This window comes from Ooceraea biroi, chromosome 8 (genome assembly GCF_003672135.1).
Source record: "Ooceraea biroi isolate clonal line C1 chromosome 8, Obir_v5.4, whole genome shotgun sequence".
Classification (NCBI taxonomy): Eukaryota; Metazoa; Arthropoda; class Insecta; order Hymenoptera; family Formicidae; genus Ooceraea; species Ooceraea biroi.
This window is the reverse complement of record NC_039513.1, coordinates 9,126,243-9,139,256: the sequence shown is the minus strand read 5'-3', so window position 1 is coordinate 9,139,256 and position 13,014 is coordinate 9,126,243. Positions and strand designations below refer to the sequence as shown.

Below are 13,014 nucleotides of genomic sequence, written 5' to 3'. Positions count from 1 at the left end.
TCACTCAATGCTCAGGATTTACTTTATGATAAACGGTTCGAACCGAAGTTATTGTAATACGATCGAATGTGCTGCCTTGACGATTTCATGAGCGGCGAATATTTGGCAGTCTAAAAGTGAATGAACGTAAAAAACAGACCGACGCCGACGCATGCTGGGTCCGTAAATGATTGGAATACTTTTTGTAAATATCTACTAATATGATTGTGGCGTAGCTAAAACGCGGTTCTGCATTTATATCCTTTTCCAGAGCCAATCTTCTGGAAAGATCATAAATTCTATACAAATATTTGTTAAGGAGCCGTCTATGAAAACAATCGCAATTCCGCAACGAAAGCTTTCAAGACATTAAGGAGGAAATACTTCTGTAGGTAAAAAATAAGCTATTTTCACGAAGTTTTTTGTCGGAAACAATAGTGGCAATTAATTTTAAACTTGGTGTAATTAATAGTACATATTCTGTTAGTATGAATTTTTATAATCATATATGTGGATAATAATATCGGAGATACACAAAAGTTTGCGTGACGTGTTTGAACGCGCGCCGTTTCACGGCGACCATAAAGTCACAAAATACTAAAACAAAAAAGCAAGAAAAATAACTAATCTACAAGCTTGCCGCTATCGCCTGAACTAGAGAAAGAAAGAACGAATTACTTTTTCAATCATTTTAAGGCGTTAAAAATTATACTTGAAAAATCGCCAAAATAAAAAGTCGACAGTCCTCCTGGTCTCTAGTCTTCATGGCTATTACTTACGAAGAAATCACTATTGAAGAAATAAATTATAATATAATTATGTATTTCTTCTGAGTGTTCTTTTAAATTTTATAATGCATACTTTTTAATATTATCATGGAATATAAAAAATACTAATAAAAATATTTCATAAGATATTTATACTAGCAAAAATACTAGTATAAATATCTTATGAAATAAAGAAATACTAGTAAAAATATTTGATAAAAAGGAATTGCTGCAAAATTTCAGAATTCGACACAACATAAAGATTAATGCGATAAGAGAAACGTTACTTTCATTTGCATTGCAAAAGGAGGTACAACAATAATTCCTATATTTCCATTATTAAATGCTCATTTCATATATAGTCCTTGATACCTGGATACATGTAATAATGACGCGTAATAACATGTGTAAGCAATTCAGCGATGCCGGGATAAAAATATGAAACAGAATAATATTCACTTGCTCTTCTTTATAACAATATCACGTGACAATTCAGCGGATTTATTATTGCTTTATGATTACAGAAATACAAGTGCCGTAATTAAAAAACCGACAGGCTTCCGCGTAATGATCGTTCGCTTTTCAGTCTCGTCTGCTCCGAAAATTCCAACTCGCTACTCTATTCTTGATACTATCTGCTACGCAACGTGCTACGATCGCTTCTCTCACGCCGCACGCATTATCGGTTTCACACGCATGTCGACACACGCTTATTGAAGATAGCGCGACTAGTTGCCAAATATTCGATTTAATCTGCTCCGATTTCAGCTATCCTTGAGGCATCTTGAGATAGGCACGCAAGTTAGGCGGGTACACATATTAATATTGTAATCACAATAGTATATCAATAAAAAATTATCTCAAGTTTTTCGTGGACTCGTTTTTGATGCTCGAGATTACTCAAACCAATAATTAAGCGTCCAAGTTACTGCAATTAGGATTATGTCTTGGCTCTATTTTCTTATGTATTTTTTATTTTAAGATACAAACACGCAATATGTTTTTATTATAAATGTATAAAAGTATCATTGCATATACATTATTGGATCAATGCCAGCAGAAATTTGAATAAATCGTTTGATTCACTGGAAGCATAAATGTGAACTTGTGCCTGCAATTAATCATCGGTTAAAGGATAAGTTTTCTATCAGTTTTCTCGTTCTCGTCTAACATCGAATCTAAAAGGGCTATTTCCTTTCGTGTAACTATAAACTGATACTATAAAAAATGTGTTGTTTTTGTGTCGCTCGCAAATAATTCCTTCGTTCAAGAAATATATATATTCAAATATAAATATATAAAAATACTCTAACAATTATATAATTGTTTTTATTGTGATTACAGGATTAGAGGTAATTATATAAGTGTTTTAATAGTGATTATGGACCAAGACTTCAGCTTTCGGCGTTACATTACACTTTGGACACAGTCTAATACTTTGAACCATTTTAATGATAGGCATTTATAAAATGTTACGACATCAGTTTTTTTGCTTCAAACTGATTTTCAATTTTTTTAGATGAAAAAAATGTGACATTAATAGAGCATTTACATATATTTACATAAATGGAAAACATACTGTATATTTTATCATAATATTACCTTTGGGATTTTTTATATTATATAGCAATTTGTGATAATGGGAGCAAAGATAAAAACTAATTTTTAAAGTCTTATGATACATTTGGAAAACATATTAATATGTGAAATAATACTTAGTTGATCCATCAGATAATTTTCTCATAGACTACATATGAACTATTGGCCAAATATGAAATTATCTTTTATTTAAAGCGCTATAAAGAGATGCTAAGAGGAAATGAAAACACAAATCCATAATGATAAATATCAAAAGCGCAGGTTAATATAAATATATATTTTTTATTACTTATTCATAATCTGTCTTTGCGGCTTATGATAATTTCCGGTACCAGAGAGAGAGTAGAGAGAGAGAGAGAGAGAGAGAAAGAGAGCGCACTACGAATCGTGCCCCCGTTCTAACTCTGTGAATCTGACGGCGAGCACGCTGCGAGCATTACATTACAGGCTCGGTTCGTCAAGTGTATAGGTGTGTCACGCACCTTAAGATTTAGTTCTACTTAGAATAATAATGAGAATAGTAATTGCTAAAAATCACTTTTTCTTTTAAAGATTAAAGATTCTATAATAAATGGCACATGGAACAAAAAAATTGTACGTGCCCTTTATTCCGCATGACTCATTAGCCATTTTCCACAAATTTTGCACTTAGATCAATCTTCTTTACTGGTATCAAACCTTTGTTTGCAAACACAGCATATATTATCTTTGAAATAGATACTTACATTATTTTACTTAAAAAAGTATACATTATGAAAGAGACAGTCATGAAAAGAATGTCCCCTTCAACTCTTTTTACTATCCCTTTCAAAACTAAGTCTGTTTTTTTTTTTAATTAACCTCAGAACAAACAAAGTATTCAGTCTAATTTCTATATAAATTATTCCTGTTGCAATGGAATATATAACGAAATTTTGTATGTATTAAACTTTAACGTTTATTATATAATAATATCTTTAATAGAACACCAAAATATGATGAGAATTTTACTTACAGTTGCGAAAATATCTCAACGCGGCTCACTATTTTGTTACTAATGATAACTCCGTGAAGTTTGCGTTGAATAACTAAATAAAAAATACCTTCCACGCGTAATGTATTTATTATACTTTACAACATGATTTGTCCCTTTCAAGGCACCTCTCCCCTACTATGTGAAAGTATTATGTAAAATTAATTCCTAAAATCGTTATTCAGTTTTATTGTAAGGTAAATTATTTTATTGGATTAAAAAAAAAATGAATTTAAAAAAGCCCTTTTAATTTTAATATTTCTATATTTATAAATTTTCAATTTTTTAAATTTGCATTTGTAACAAAAGCAAGTCTTTTGGAATTTTAAACAACAAGTGATAATAAGCATGATATGATAAAGCAATATTTGTTATATTCACTCCCATCTTAATAGCAGAATCTTGCTATGAACGTATTATTATTATATAATTTGTGGCGATTATATTGCCACATACGTCATCGCCTAGACGGTCGGCAGTATCGCGCGGCTAGATTTAGGCGAGGCAAACAGACTGAAAAACACGTCGTCACAATAAACAGATTAGCGGATAATAGACTAGACCGTTGATAGGGAATCCCCAACGAGCCGTTGCAGATTCGCAAGCATTCCGCGGAATTTCGGGGGATTCTGTACCGACGACCGTTGACGAGGCATACCCGCGGCGGCTGAAAGTTTGGTGATCGCGCCGTGGAAGTGCGGGTCGCCGAAAGAAGCAGGGCGCGATAATTAGGCGGAACTATTCCTCCTGTAGGAAATTCAAAAGGACCTTCGAGAGGTCCAATGAAACAAACAGGCTCATGAGAGTAGGCTTTCAGCGACCAGGAGCTCGAAAAATAAGAGATTCGACTGGTAACCGTCTACGCGAGCGGACGTGTCTTGTATTCGGACTTATAATAAAATTCGGGCTGTGCTCTTCATATATCGAACAAATATTACATTTTCCTTCACACCCGATCCGCTCCTCCTTACACGGCATCGTAAGCCAAAAATTATATAAGTATAGTACACGATATATGTAGTATTATATAATTTTATTTACAGGTATTATATAATTATATAGTATTATATAATTTTGGTAATTATGTACTTTAACGGACCCAGCCCCGATGACCTTGACCTTGACATATGTTGTCAAGGTCACCCTCTTGAGTGACCTTGCAGAGGTTTTAGCCGTCGCTCGTTGTTTATTAAAAAGTTATTAACAAAAGAAGTTTAATAATTTTGCACGAATTTTCAGCTGTCCACGCGAAACAAGGTCTTGAGTTTGACATATATTACAAAGGTCACCTTTCTGAATAACCCGCACTAGGTTTCACCCTTCGCTCGTTGTTTGTTAAAAAGTTATTAACAAAAATGTTTAATGAATAAAGCATAATTTTACGATACCATATACGTTTACGAAAGAGTATATTTGATGGAATTTTAGCTTTAAATCAGAAATAGGTTTGGGTTAGGTTATATTTTCCGAAACTGGAGCCCCGGACACATACGCTCGTTTTCAGCCCGCTTCGCGGGAGGGCGGGGGGAAGGGGCTTTGCCCCACCCCCGCCGGAATCCGTGGCGTGTACCAGGTGATCAAAATCTGCACGGTGAAATCTGTTACACTGGCCCCGGCGGGGGGGTGGGGCAAAGCTCCTCTCCCACGCCCTCCCGCGAAACGAGCTGAAAACGAGCGTATGTGTCCGGGGCTCCAGTTTCGGAAAATATAACCTAACCAGGTTAGGTTAGGTTAGGTTAAGTTAAAGGAGAGAATACTTTTTATTTAACTGTTTGTGCTTTTGGTTGAAGTGAAGAATACTTTGTACTTATATTAAAAGAAACTATTCTATATATTAACAATTCACTGCTTTAAATGACTTTCCTTTCTTCGTTCATATACATATTCCTCGTTTATATCTTTCAATATTCAATATTCTTTCAAAATAACTACTATATTTTCGAAATTTCTTTTGTTAATAACTTTTTCATAAACAACGATCGACGACTAAAACCTAGTGCGAGTTATTCGGGAAGGTAACCTTTGTAATATATGTCAGTATCATGTTCTTGCTTCACGTGGACAGCTAAAAATTCGTGCGAAATTATTAAACTTTCTTCGTTTATAACTTTTTAACAAACAACGAGCGACGGCTAAAACTTCTTCAAGGTCACTCAGGAGGGTGACCTTGACAACATATGTCAAGGTCAAGGTCATCGGGGCTGGGTCCGTTAAAGTACATAATTACCATAATTTTATTTACAGGTTACAAGTACACTTCAATCAAGCACTTCAAAGTAACTCTTCAGCTTTCACCATTACTCACTTCAATCGACGGCTGCCTAATATTTTGGAACATTTCAATGATAGATATTTATTGAGTGTTACGATGCATTAGTTTGTATTTATTCCAAACTGGTTTTTACTATTTGTGACGAAAAAAATGTAATATTGCTAGAGCATTTGCATATGATTGAAAAAACACGGTATATATTGACGCAATTTTCGTGTTTTGTATCACATTGCACAGTAATTACTAATTCAAAGTGGTGATAATCGGAAATTATTTGCATAACTCACGTGTAAATACCTTTACACGTGAGTTAACTTTACTATGTTCTATGCTAATTTACATTTTGATTCGGTATGAATAAAAAGAGAGCCAATCTTTTTAATTCCACAGTAAAAACATTCTTTTGAATATTGACTGAAACGACCTGAGAAAATAATAAAGGCAGCAAAAGCGTGGCGAACAGTTTGTAAGACTCTCAAACCGATGCATCGTATTCTCAGGTTGAAATGTAATTACTGAATGACAGTATAATTAATATAATTCTAACCTTTATTGAATAAATATCCATTCTCGTAGCCTGTTATTATTGTAAGATACATTAAGAGGAATGTATATATTTATGCAATATGTTTATACTGCAATTTTATAACTTTTCTACATTGTTTACTATCCCTGTATTATATAATTTTATGATTGCAGGTATGTACACTTCAATCAAGTACTTCAAATTAACTTTTCAGTTTTCAAAATTACTCACTTCAAGCGACTGCTATCTAATACTTTGAAAAGTTCCAATGATAGATATTTATAGAGGGTTACGATGCATTAGACGTTTATTCCAAACTGGTTTTTACTATTTTAACGAAAAAAAGAAATATATTTTATATGTAATAGTTCTTACTAGAGCATTTACACATGATTGAAAAAACACGTTATGTATCGATATTATCATCCGTGTTTTGTTACCCCATTGCACTAATTATTGTAATAATTAATCAGTAATTACTGATTAATTATTACAATAATTAGTGATAATTGAAAATTATTTGCATAACGCGCGTATAAGATTTCTACTGTATTATATATCTACTGATTTGCAATGGCTGCGTTCAGCAGAAAAAGCAGATCAGTGAGCGCTTAGTGATTTTTTAATATAATTGATTCTTGTCTTTAGATTGTCGCTAGATCTAAGTGCAGAAATCAATCATAATGAAGAATCACTGAGCGCTTACTGATCTGCTTTTTTGCTGAACGCAGCCATTATATTAAGAAATTCAGGATTTATTTCATGATGAACGGTCCGAATCGAAGTTATATATTTTATATAGCAATACAATCGAATGTGCCTGATTGATGATCGATCTCGTGAGCGGCAAATATTTGGCAGTCTAAGGGTGTAAAAAAAGGTCGGCGCGTGCCGGTCCGTTAAATGATTGGAATATCTCTTGCATTTGTAAATATCAATTATTGTGACAGATAAGAAACGAGATTGCATTTATATCCTTCCAGATCCAATCCACTGAATAGACCCTAAAATTCTGTACAAGCAACTTTGTCAAGGAACATTCTATGAAAACAAAATTCTGCAACGAGACATTTCGCGGACTGCAATGTCTGCGGAACGTCGGCACCAAGCTGTCATAGATCGATGAAGAAATAAATTATAATATAATTATGTATTTCTTTCGAGTGTTCTTTTAAATTTTATAATGCTTACGCATATTTTTTAATATTCTTCTGGAATAAAGAAATACTAATAACAATATTTGATAAAAAGAAGTTTGCTGCAACACTTTAGTATTCGACATAATATAAAGATTAATGCGACAAGAGGAAAAGAATCATCACTTCCATTTGCATTGCAAAAGGAGATACAGAAATAATTCTTATATTATTCCCACTATTAAATGCTCATTTCACATACGTTCCTTGATACCTGAATACTTGTAATAACGATGTGTAATAACATAAAGAACATAATAATATTAATGTAATCAATATAGTATATCAATAGGAAAATTATCTCAAGTTTTTCGTGGACCCTTTTTTGATCCTCGAGATTATTACTCAAGCTCGATGATTAAGCGTCCATGTTTTGCGATTAAAGTTGTGTCTTGATCCTATTCTCTTATTTATTTGTTAATTTAAGGTATCTACATATAATATATATTTATTATAATTATACTTAGATATTATGATTACACATACATTAGTGAATAATGATAATAGAAATAAATTTAAATAAACTTTTCGACTCACTGGAAGTATGAATGCACGAACTCATGCTTGCAATATATCATCGCTTAAAAAACAGTCAGTTTTCTCGTTCTCATTCAACATGAAATCTAAAATGCTTCTATTTTTCGTGCAATAGTATAAAAATTTGTTGTTTATGTATCGCTCGTAAATATTTCTTTCGTTCAAGAATATTCAAACACATATTAAATAAATTTTCTAACAATTATATATAATTTTGATTATAGATATTTGATCAAGACTCCAGCTTTCATCATTACATTTACACTTCGAACGCAATTTCATACTTTGAATCATTTTAATGACAGGTACAGTTGTAAAACGTTACGCATCAGACTTTTAATTGGCTTCAAACTGGTTTTTAATACTATGAAAATGCATAAATGCTTGAAAAATATGTGATATTGTTACAGTATTTACATTTGAGTGGAAAAATATGTATATTATATATATGTATGTTTTATCGTTTAATATTCAGTCATTTGTATTTTGTTATTACATTATATAGCAATTTATGATAATGGGAGACAAAGATCAAAACTAACTTTCAAAACCATGTCAAACATGAGAAACATTATATGTATAAATGTCTTAGTCGCAGCATTTGATAATTTTGTCATATTAGGCTGCATATGAAATATTGCTCAAATGAAATTATCGTATTTGAAGCATGGTAAGGAGATGCAAAGAAATGAAAGAACAGGTTTGTAATGACAAATATCAAGGACGCAGGTTATATATAAGTTATAAATATATATTTTTATTATTAAATAAGATATACATATAACACATAAAAATAGTTCGTGACTTTACAAAATAATTTCTTGCTCACTGACGTAATTTTACCTTTCAACTACTTCTAAAGGTACCACATTGCAGCCCAGGAGGCCCTTGCCAACCCAAGGACGTGGAGTTAATGACAGAACTATCACGTTGGATTCACGTTTAATTTTCACATTGACCACTTTGTATCTACTATTTTCCACTAACTTCCCGATGTCCGCTAAGGATTTGAAGTTCCGGTAGTGAACAGAACCAAATTCCAATATCAGATCCTCGACTTGAATTCCCTGAAAGCAGTGGTTGACTTTATATCCAAAACTTAATGAAGCCAAGGGAATTAACGTATATCGCGAATAAATATACTCATAAATAAATCACAGAGAAAAATCAATTAAATTACGTGAGAGATTCTGAATTATTCAGGTGCGAGAGCACTGAGGTGAAAGTAAAATAACGTACTGCAATCTCTGCCGGTGAACCGGGCGAGACCAAATTCACTCTGAGGAAAGGCTCCAGCGTTTCTACCTCCTGATTATCAGGCACACTGGACAGTGGCTGTTGTACTTCGTTTGCCCCCATCAGAGCATGGATTTTGTGCAAACCCTCCTCTATCTTCTTCATCAATGCTTTGTGATCGTTTGTGAGACCTGGTGGCAATACAGTGTCACTCGAATGCGCACACGACAAACCATCGCTCCCTAGTATCTAACCTAAATGCATCTACGCACATATTATTTTGTGCCTCGTGTGTCTCACTTGATAAACGTCGATATCCTGCTTGGGATATCCTTCCGCATCCACCAGCGGCTCGTCCATGCCGACATGATTCTGCAATCACGCGACACAAACAGAGTGCAACAGAAATTTGACGGGTCATGCTGCGCAAAATAATTTTGCCGATAGTAACGGCGGCTCTGTAAAGCGTAAAATTGCGCGTGACATACGTACAGAATCTAGGACCTCCTTCAACGCACGTATATCGGCCTCGGTCTTTTCTTTATCCGCTATCATTTGCAGGACCGCGTCTTTAATCTCCTGCAGCTCCATGTCGACCACCATTTTCGTTTGGATGCCATCGTGAAGCGTGAACCAGGCCTACAGGTACGTGTCGTTCGTTCCCGAATCCCACGTCAATGAGAATCAGATTATGCCAATAATTTCATCGTTGTTTTGCAACGTAATGTATACCTGTATTATATTATATTATAATATATTGCTACATTTTTTATTAGATTTTATATAGATTTACATATTAAAAATATTTCTGGCACTTAAAGAAGTTCCTTTGATGGAAGAAGCGATGTCTGACCCGATATCAGTCATGCTACTACTTTTCGATCAATACTGTGACGGCTCGTAGTGAATTTATTGGTAATTAATAACTACAAATTGAATAAAAATACAGGCCGCCTGTATATATCGCAATTAGCTTAACTAATCTTCCCTCTCCCATTCCCCAGAATATCGGATAATTTACAACTCCATCGAGAAATGATTCACTATTTATATTTTTAAATATATAGGCTTATTTACAAATTTTACATTTTACAATCTCTGGCCTTCCATAGGTGTAATAACGTGATGTTACTGCAATTTAGTGTTTGTATATTTATTTATACAATATATATATATAATCTCATTATAATAAATTATATATATATTTTTTCTTAATATATATATTATATACTTATGTACGCGTGTGTAATTGAATATATATGTATATATACATATATATGTATATACAGAATGAAAGCTCTAATATTTGTATTTCAAACATTTATGTTGTTTTTAAAAATACACGTGTGAACTCTTAGAAATAAAAATATACAAAATCATGTAAATTTCATATTACGAAGATGTAAATTGCCAGTATAATTCCTCTTTAAATAAAAGAAAATTATTATAATTTTTATGCGTACACATGCATGTACGAACATATATACGTATATTCTTCCATATCATGTAACTGTTTGTTAAAAGTTTTCACATAATTCTAATAGCTTTCAGCAAAAACAACAAACCTATTTTATATACAAATATTTGATAATTCACTCTGCAAATATATATAAAATAATTCCAAGACGAGTTATATGTATACATACATACATACACAGACATACACAAACACTAAATCTTGTAGATATATTCTTTAATCAATTTAAAATTGATTTCTCCTTAAATTAGGTATTCTATATACTGTTCCACATACATTTATTTTCCCAGCAACTAAGTAACAATCAAATTTAAATTGTTTTAAGGTAGATTACATACATAGATGTAGAAATAATAAAATTTTGTTCATTCATTTTCATTCTTCAAATATAATTTGCAAGAAACTTTTTGTGATATTCGTAAATAAGAATTACTATTTATTTCTAATCACTAAAAGATACCTCGACAAGAAAAACCGATTTTAAATTGGACAAGCAGTGCACCTACAAAATTTAGTAATCTATTTCAGAATCGCATTGTACATATATGTTGTATAGAAATAATGTTTGACACGATTTTGGCAAATAGATTGGCTAGGACAAATTATATCTTTACGATTTACATAGTTAATTGCAACTGACGTTCTCACACACACACGCTTTCACTTTTTTTTTTGATTAAAATTACCATCAAGCTTCTATATCTGAATTTTGGACTTTGCGTTCTTGCACTTGCATTTGCATCATTTGTTAACAAACAGCAGATCGTTAACTAAAAATAAAGGTACAAGTGACTGTATATGATATTGAGAAACGTTCATTATGAAGTCAAAACGATCAAGTTACAAACGCACTAAAATTTTCTTTTTACGAAAATACAGAATAATTAACTCCTCCTTTTTAATATATGTATGTTACTTTCACAGGAAAAAGAACAAAATGAAATTCAAGTTAAAAATTAGCAACATTATTTATATCTTTCATACAGAAATTCCCTTGGTCCCATAGAGATAAGACCAGATGAAGTACGTACAACTTATTATATCATAAATTACCCTTCTCAAATATTTCAGCGTGTGAAATCGTTAACACATTTTTAACACATGTGAATCCACTATCTGCTAACATATGTTTCTTTTATCGCGCTTTTTTATCAATCTATAATCACCCTTATTCTTAATAATCTTACCTATATAATAAAACATTTGTCTCACATTTATATATATATATATAATTATTTTTAATAATATAAGTAATATGTATATATATATATATATATATATATATATATAGTGTAATATATATCATAAATATACATATGCAGGACACTCTAACAAAGATGGATCAGTAACAATGCTTCTCATGTAGTCTAAATTTAGTCCAGGCTTAAGTAACTATTTCACATGAAATTGAGGAAAAGTTATAGAAAACAAATACCATGAAATGAAAGCCGCTAAACAGATCTATTCCAACTTTCGTCAGAATACAGTTCTGTGTTACTGATACATGATTTTGCTAGGGTATCATTTATGTATAGGATGTCATAAAAGTCGAAAAGTAGAAACAAAAACACTGCAGTAGAAAAATACGAAATTAAAGCAATTGTTCTTCTACATACATAATTTATATACTTGTTACAAAATTTAAATTTTGTTCAGTCATGAACTATGATTAAGCAGTCTGTGAGTTGTATGCATGATTTAACGAATGGTGTAACTGTAGGACACAATGTTTCAGTTAAGGACGATCATAATAGACACAATCGTGGGTTCCTTAACTGCAGTTCATGGGATCTACTAAATTATAAAATTATTGTATAGAAAAACATTTTTTTCTCGCAGGTTTTCTCCAGCTGCAGTGTTCTTATATTCGAATTCTATCACATCCTGTATATACATATTCATATTTATATTCATATCGTAAATAAAGCTCTTAAGCCGAACGAAACAATATTTCTATACAAATACACTGATTTCTTAGGAGATTGAAATACCCGACTATAGTGTTCTTTTAACAAACGTACAGTCACACTTCGTGTCATTGAGCTCACATACAACAATGATCGTTTTCCATTTTGTTACGTTTTTGTAACATCGCAGGTATAAACGGTAACGTAATATCTGTAAGTAAAGTGATTCCTTTTGTGATATCGACTGCCCAGCAAAATGCAGCTGTTAAAAAGTCCTGTGAATACATCTTTTTTACATATTGTACCTATCATACAGACATAAAAGGAGAAATTCCTTCGATATATATTTCTTTCCGTTACTTGTAAATTTGTAAATCTTGTGCAAAGTTGACATTTTTCTTCTCTGTTTTTTGCATAGTTAACATAATAGAGTATATACAAATATATCCTTACAGTTAAATGTTATAAGGAAGAGATATTACATAATACATAATAAAAAATTCTGA

General features: G+C 32.1%; 1 protein-coding gene across 1 annotated transcript; it reads right to left on the bottom strand.

Moving 5' to 3' along the window:
* Positions 1-8,685: 8,685 nt before the first annotated feature.
* On the bottom strand, positions 8,686-9,806 carry LOC105275665 (26S proteasome non-ATPase regulatory subunit 9). The gene is made up of 4 exons (XM_011332669.3): positions 9,617-9,806; positions 9,397-9,496; positions 9,128-9,315; positions 8,686-8,955 (listed from the first exon to the last, which is right to left on the bottom strand). The coding sequence occupies exons 1-4, from the start codon at positions 9,725-9,727 to the stop codon at positions 8,728-8,730; spliced, it is 627 nt and encodes a 208-aa protein (XP_011330971.1). The 5' UTR covers positions 9,728-9,806; the 3' UTR covers positions 8,686-8,727.
* Between the last annotated feature and the right edge of the window lie 3,208 nt (positions 9,807-13,014).